General features: G+C 40.3%; 1 protein-coding gene across 1 annotated transcript in view; it reads left to right on the top strand.

The window, feature by feature from the left end:
* Positions 1-7,031, top strand: part of TMEM189 (transmembrane protein 189) — a 16,362-nt gene extending 9,331 nt beyond the window's left edge. Inside the window, exons 2-5 of the mRNA XM_009875305.1 lie at positions 599-690; positions 2,218-2,362; positions 2,966-3,178; positions 5,863-7,031. Coding sequence (XP_009873607.1) covers positions 599-690; positions 2,218-2,362; positions 2,966-3,178; positions 5,863-5,984 — 572 coding nt within the window. The 3' untranslated portion in view covers positions 5,985-7,031. The remainder of the gene's footprint in view (positions 1-598; positions 691-2,217; positions 2,363-2,965; positions 3,179-5,862) is intronic.
* Positions 7,032-8,003: the final 972 nt, after the last annotated feature.

Raw genomic sequence — 8,003 nt, 5'->3', positions numbered from 1 at the left:
TTAGCGTGTTTCTGAGGCCTTGCTTGGCAGGTGCCACAATCCTGAAGTTGTTTGATGTTCCAGTCTTACGATGTTTAATAGTATTGCTGTACCCAGGTGTGGCATCTTAATTAATGCTTATCTGTAGTCACTGGAGTGCAGTGTTTTTTTTGCTGAGCAACATAAGGAGCCAAAGGAGAAGAGGAGGGGTCTGCAGGTTGGGATGGCTTGAACGGCTATTTTATAACCAAGTAATCTGTAAAAAACACTCCTGAAGAAGAGCATGGGCAGATGTAAGTGATGCGTTTCTAACTTACTAGCATTTTCCATACCACCAATTGTAAAGATCTGTCAAGCTCTTCTGTAGGAGATGGGTTAAAAACAAATTCTCGGTGTAGATTTAATGAAGACGGTAAACATCCGAATTGCAGCTTGTTAACCCTCTTGTTCCTGGTTGCCAGACCTTGTGTTTCTTCAGATTGGGTGGATCTCATGTGGTTGTAAATATCTAAGGTAGAGGTAGATAAACAAGTAAACTTGTAAAAAAAAAAAAGTATAAAATGTGAATACATCAGTAAAAATGCCTGTGTATATCTAACTGTCTTTCTGCTCATTCAAGTTGCAGGAGTCATCACGGCTGACTTTCTATCAGGATTATTTCACTGGGGAGCAGATACCTGGGGATCTGTGGAGCTACCCATAGTTGGAAAGGTTTGAGACTCTTATCCTTGAGCTTCAAAAAGTTATGAAATACTTTTCTGAAGCACTCCCAGTGTTCCCGACTGCATTGGACAGCATATGCAAGCTCTGTTGTTCTTGCTTCTTATCACTGTAACGAGCTCCCCTGCGCCCAGAACACTCCTCCGCCGTGTATTGCTGGTGAAGTGCCCTGTTTGTGCTTGCCCTGAGTGCTATGTGTAAGGTGACACTGTTCCATTTTTCCAGCCACTTGAAGGTTTGCACACAGTTTTGCAATACCAGCGTTTGCAGAGCTTCCCAAGGTGCTGTGGGAGTGACTCGTGACACCACAAGAGTAGGAACCTGGTCAGGCTGGTGTAGAGCATCTACAAGGCCGATAAACAGAGAGATGTGGAGAATTGTTCCTGTAGCTGAACTTTATCAAAGCCGTCTTCTAAAATGTGAAGACACTCCAGTAAGAAATCTCCCCAGTTCTCTGTGCTACTGGCCCCTGTTGTAAAGGTGGTTGTATTGGTGTGGTGATGACTGATTCAGATTTGAGCTGTATTACACATCTCACATTATACATCTGCAGATACAAATGCCAGGTGCTTAGTGGAAGGTGCACTAACTTCTCCAATAAAAACTAATCTGGTTTATAATCTGTTTTTTAAAATCAACTGCTTCATAGCTACCATTAACTACTCCTCACAGTGCAATATTAGAAGGATCTGTATTTTAAAAAAAAACCACACCACAAAACATATGGGATATTCCTTGTAATTAAATACATGAACTAGAATGGCAGAATTAAGACTTTGGATTTTAGGCTTAGTTTTGTTCTCCTTCAGTGGACTTAGTAGTCCTTGAATCCTTGTGTCTCTAGACCATAGGTTTTTTTGGTTTGTTCGATGTGGGGTTTTTTAAAAAAGCTACTCCAGTGTTCTTATCAAACTGCACATGATATATGTATTAAAAGCAAATAAGTTCACTTGTTTTACTGCCCCAGTGTTACATTTGTTTTGTCTCCTCAGGCATTGTGTATTCAGATGTGATTTCTAATAGAGAAGACTTTTGTGTTGTCTGTTTGACTTTGACTGGTTTGTCTAGTCATTTAACTTACATTTAGTCTCTTAATGTTGTCATCTCCAGCCCATACAAAATGTTAGAGTGAATTTTCAAATTTTTTAGTGTTCTCTTGGTTTATGCTGCTTAGCAAATAACTTTATATTTGCGAATTTTTGCCTCTGAAATTAGAATGCTGATGCTTTGTTTCTGAGACCTGGACTCTAAAGATCCAAAGTGAAAATGAAGAATAAAACTAAAAAACAATGGAAAAGCTGGATTTTAGTCTGGGAACTGAATTGCTTTGCAAATGTAAATCAAATTTTCTGAATTGTTGTCATCACAAAAGTTTGAATCTTGCTTACATTCTCTGTGCTCTGGAACTCACACTCAGTCATCAGATTTGAATGCATGTGGGGTTTGGGGGGTTTTATATTTTTCTTTCTAAGATTATTGTAGAGCCATGATGTTGTGTTTATCTGTTTGCTTTTTCAGGCTTTCATCAGACCCTTTAGAGAACATCACATTGACCCCACAGCAATCACCAGACATGATTTTATAGAAACCAATGGAGACAACTGCTTTATGACACTAGTCCCGTTGGCAAACATGGCATACAAATTTGTTTCCTTTTCCCCAGGTAAACTGTTACTTCTGACTCATGTGGATTTAGGTTTTTTTTGTTGATATTTAAGCAAACATTTGTCTGTGTGAAGCTATTTAAAAATCAGTAGCTGTTGGAAGCAGGATCCTCCTGGGAAGAGGAGGAGAAGGGAAGGAGGGACAGCTAGGTTACCTAGCTCGGTAGAGGATTGGTGATGGAGGAGTCTTGCAAGAAAGCATTAGAAATTACAGTAAATACTCTTTTTGTAAGAGGGATCAAACTGTGCATACAAGGAAAATCATTGTTCTAAAGTGTATAAAAGTGCTTCACCTCTGTGTAAAAGTACTTTATTTGCAAACTAGAAGTGTAAGAATTTAATTTAATTTTATCGATGGTAAAGTTTAACTTCCTGTTTATGGTGAGTTGGGAGACATCAGCCCTTACCAGCCTGTCTTGTGACATTCTGGAATTGCTTATGGCTCACTGGCTCTTGTGACACTTCTGCCAAAGCAGTTTTGTTGAGGCCTTTGTTGGTTCCTGCAGTCCAAAGCAGCTCTGTCAGGGCAAGACATCATTTTCCCAGTAGAAATTTACCTTTTCATAAATGATATTTAAAGATACACACATCTTGTTTTGCAGAGGCATTATATGAAACATGTCCTTGGGAGTGTTATGTCTTTGCCCTTATCATCTTCATAACCATGACGAACCAGATTCACAAGTGGTCTCACACGTACTTTGGTCTTCCACGCTGGGTCATATTTCTACAGGACTGGCACATTATCTTGCCACGGAAGCATCACAGGATCCACCATGTGTCCCCACACGAGACGTACTTCTGCATTACAACTGGTACTGCTACCTCATCCCTACTGCAAGCTCTCTGTACTAGTCTAGTGCAATTCACCTGGCAAGATGTAGTTTAGTGACAGCCTCCTAAATACCTAGAAAATTATATGGTGAAGTTAACTGTGCTCTTACCCGCACAAGCTCTTGGCACACATGGCATCTATAGTTGTTTTTGTTGCATAAAAAATTTGAGGGGAAGATCTGTGATTGGCTGAGAGGTAACTTTTCAGCCCGATGGTGTGGTCTGTGGTACTGAGATCCAGCTGCAGGATATCTTGATAATCTCATGCTAGTGATGGGGTTTGTTCATTAGTCTTAAAGCTCCTGTTCCTTCAGAAGTGCATATCATCTGCAAGTGCAGCTTACCTTGAGTGCTCATTTCTATAGCAAGGCTTCTGGATACTCACCATTCATTCATTCTGATTTGGGGCAGGGGACTGGACAGACTTGCAGAAAACTGGCTTTAAGTTCTTCTTATATCCATATTTAATTTTGTGTCCACTGTACAGGCAGTTGTTCTCAGTCACCAGTGCTGCACAATCCTGAACAAGTAATCAGATTAATCAGACAGCTGGAAATAAACCACGCTGGTTCTTTGTTCCACCTTTGGCTTTGACAAACAGTTTATGTTGGTTTTGAAATCTCTGCCAAGAAAGAAATCTGGCTTTCAGAATGTCATGTAAAAACATGGTACAATTAAGAAGCCTGACTTGACAGATGATGACAAAAATATTGCCACCCTGAGAGCTTTTTTCTGTCCTACTATGTCCTGAAAGTTTAAGCTTGTCCATTATCAGGAGTCTTGAGCTAGATGCTTTGTTTTCTCAAAAGAAAAGAAGAAAAAGCATGGATGTGGTTCTGTTCACTCCATGCTTTCTGTAAGCGTTCATACCAAACTAGTCTAACATAACACAGCATGATGGATTGTATACTTTTGCTTTTCCAGCAGAGCAAAATGTTTCTGCAGCCCTAATTCTCTTCGTTCTAGGGTAGAAGTGACAAGGACAGAAATACGCAGTCAATGCACTGTTTAAAAGCGGCCTTTACTGAGTAAAGTAGGACTGGTTGGAGCGCACTTGTTAGTGACTTGGCTTAGGAGCAGGTAGCCAAGTGCACTTGGTTTCGGAGCTGAGCTGCACTAAAGGTCCAGCACGTATCTCCGCCAGCGCCGGTGTCAGGTAACAGCTTTCTGGCATTGCCGGTGCCAAGGCTTTTGGACCAACTGCCGTTTTTAGACACCAGGAAGGATTCCTTCATTCCTTGAGGGGTGCTGGCTGCGTTTGTGTGAATTTCAGGGGCTGATTTCATGCAGGGTGTCGGTGGGCAGTGAGTCGAGTGGAGCTGCGGGTGGGCTAGGAAAGGCCACGTCCGACTGCAGAAGACTGCTGAAAACGGTGTCTGTTTTCACAGGTCCTTAAAACTGTAGTTGTGTCTGATGAGCAACAATCTAGCTCTCTAGAAATACAGTATTTTTCAGCAGGGAATGTCCTGAATGCTCTCTCCCTGTAGCGTTTCTGTCCCATAACAGCTATACGCATAGTCTGAGGCATCACCAGCGAGAGCGGTGCTTTCCTGCTGCTGGCCCTGCCAGCACCGCACCTTTTCCGTGCTCCAGTTTCACTGGTGCTGTCCTGTGTTGTAGCTCTCTCCTCTAATGTGAACCACTGCTGCTAGCTCACGGTTTCCACTGTGGTAACTACTTCTTTGTTCCTGCCTCTCCTTGATTTTGTTTTCTTGTGCTTTTTTTTTCCCTTTTGCAGAAATGTACATGGAGTGAAGTGTAACGTGTGTGCTTACAGCACAGTCTGAAAGTGTGGGATAGCTAGTGTCACCCTGTGGACATTCATCTCTTCCTGGCTGTTGGAAAAAATTATACAGGGAAATAAATTTCCCAGCACTGATTTCTTCTGGTTTTCCTAGTTTTACAGTCTCTTACAGCCTTTCTGGTTGCTCAGAAGCCAAAGCGCTCTGTTGGCCGAGCTGCATGGCGTTGCCCTTTTTATCCAGGAAGAGTCCAACGTCAGCTGCCATTAAATGCAGCACATCCCCAACACAGACTTCATTAGAAATTAGTTATGCAAACTTTAATTGTGCCCAAGGCAAATACATAACACGTTTAAATACCTTAAAAACGAAAACTGGTGTTTGAACAATCTAAACTTGAGGATTTAAGAAAAAAACGTAGTTTGCTGAGCCGTAGTTAGTTGTGTTTAGGTTCCAAATAGAAATCTTGATTTTCTTTCTTTTTTTTTTTTAATTAATTCTTTTATTATATATAGAAACTGTGGCATGTATTTGAGCTTTCAGAGCCATCATGTGTGTATTGGCTTTATTGCTCTACTACCTAATGAGAAACACAGGGAAAAGCCAAGTTGGCTCTGTTGATGAGGAAACTAATTGGGAGGGGAAAAAAGCTGAAATTGTTGGCTTGGGAATTTTGTTTGGTTGCTTAAATTGCAATCGTAAATATAAGGTACTGCTCATACAAACGTTTTGCTTTTAACAAATCATTCAACTTCGTGGTTGCTTTTCTGATAGCTATGCAATTGCCATAGACTAGTCCACCTCTGAACTCCCCTTATGTATACCTTCTGTTTAATTTAAAGAATATTATTAAATAAACATTGCAAGAGATTGAACTTTAGATGCTATGACAAACTAATTTTTTTTTCTTTACAATCACTTAGGTTGGCTGAACTATCCATTAGAGAAGATAAGGTTCTGGAGGTGTTTGGAGAACATTATCCAAGGAATTACTGGGGAGAAGCCAAGAGCAGATGACATGAAATGGGCGCAGAAAATTAAATAACTTTTGCCAGCCTTCTGCAATCCTTAACTTGTTGCCAATGTTTTTTTTTTTAAAAAAAAGCCATCAGCCAAATTCAAGACCTGCAAAGAAATAACAGACTCTAAAGCACAAACTAAAAAGTGCTAACACAGACTGTATTGAAAAGAACTAATTCTTAAAACAATACTTGAAATGAAGATGATTACTGTTGCTGAGCACCTTTTTGTTTAGCCATGTCTGCTTACTTCTTAGGAAATAATTCATCACTGTATGTCATAAGGCTATCGGGCAAGCCAGAAGGCAGGACAGTCACTCCATTGGTACATGGTGGCATAGTAATCATGTGTTGTATCAACATTATTTAACACTTCGGAAATAGCTTGTTGCCTAAGACCTATACGGAGAATGGTGACCACAGTTTGTCACTTCGTGTTTGAGTCCAAATACACTGCATGAAAACAGTGTGTCAGAGTAATGGAGGCCTATAAAAATCATCACTTTTCAATGCACTTAGTGATTGATAAACCTACAGCTCTGTCTTCGCTATCATGTTAAATCTAATTGATGTAATGTGGAACAGACTTTGAGAATCCCACTCTACCAGTGGGCCACGAATCCTCAAGTGTCTTCAGTTTCCCTTAAAATAAAATTGTTCTGCTCTCTACATGGAATTGAGCAAACCATTTCTGCATAAGCCTTCAACTTGACAAGCCTGAGGAGAGGGAGGGCACCCAGTACAACACATGCTCACATTTGTTCATGTGGAGTGCTCACTGATGAGTCTTCTGTTAAGTGTTTCTTACCCTGACAGTAAATGTTTTAATAGTTTTAGCACTGGGCACATTGCAAATAGCTGTATTCAAGAGCTCGAGGTATCAACCTTGTTATGTTAGAAGGGAAATGTCAATGACTGGTGGGGTTTTTGTTTTTGTTTTTTTTTTTAAGGTGCTTGCTTGTTTCTGTAAATAATATAAAGCCTTAATATCTTCTGGTGTAATGGAATAATATTTTAATGTGATGTTTGAATGTATATAATATATTTATAACAAAGCAGTTGGATAATACTAATCATGTTTGTTAAGTCTTGTTGCTGTTCTTCATTCATGCATTGTCAGCACTTAGTCCAAGAACTTGGTCACTGGTTGCAAAATGCTTCATGCTCTTCCAGCCATCTGAAACACCTTGCAACCTGTTCAGTCTTGTTCAGGTTGAAGTGATCGATTTGTTGGAGTTGTAGGAGCTTGACACTAAATTCTGCAACACCAACATGTTTCAAGAAGTGCAAGTCCTTCTGTTTTGGATGCTAACGAGTAACTCTGCTGGATTGGAGGGGGAGAAGTTCCTCTGACATCCAACAGGCACTTTATCAAAGTTCATGTAATGTAGATTTTGTTTAATTCTTTCCTAAATGAAAGCTTACTGGTGGTCAAATCCAAGACTATTTTCCCTTCCCAAGCTGTAAATTGTGTTGAACTCAAACTGTCTTTTCCTGAAGAGCATGGTAAGGTGTTTTTGAGTCATAGGTTTAGACTGACCTTGATCTGAACTTCTTCAGATATGCGGGCCACAACTTCTAAAAGAGTTGGGATTTGGTAACTCTCCTTCAGTGGAAACTGCGAATTGCAAATGTGTCTGAGCTGGGTTCTGCAGATTAAAATCACAGTTTGTACCGTGGTTATGAAACATTTAATGCATTTAAGTGATTTAGATCCTTGTAGAACTTTACACCATTACATGAAACTACTTGCTATTGCAGTTGTCACAGTCAATATCAGGTCTCTGTGTAGCTTTGACAGTAAATACTTTGCTTTAGCTGGAGTCTCAAAATACATTTAGTTGAAAATGGAGGAAGATGGAGGAATGCTCTTGACACTGCATGAAGAGGTGTGTGATTTCATACTCTGGTGAAAAGAGCAGCTTTTCTGATTTTTCTCCCCTCCATGCCATCAAAAGCCTTGGCAAGAAGGCTGTATATAGGAACAGGGCATAGATAAGATCACACTGTCTATAAGAACAAAGAGCGCTGCGGGAGCAGCCAGG

This window comes from Apaloderma vittatum, unplaced genomic scaffold, assembly GCF_000703405.1.
Source record: "Apaloderma vittatum isolate BGI_N311 unplaced genomic scaffold, ASM70340v1 scaffold30488, whole genome shotgun sequence".
Classification (NCBI taxonomy): Eukaryota; Metazoa; Chordata; class Aves; order Trogoniformes; family Trogonidae; genus Apaloderma; species Apaloderma vittatum.
This window is presented reverse-complemented; position numbering and strand designations above follow the sequence as displayed.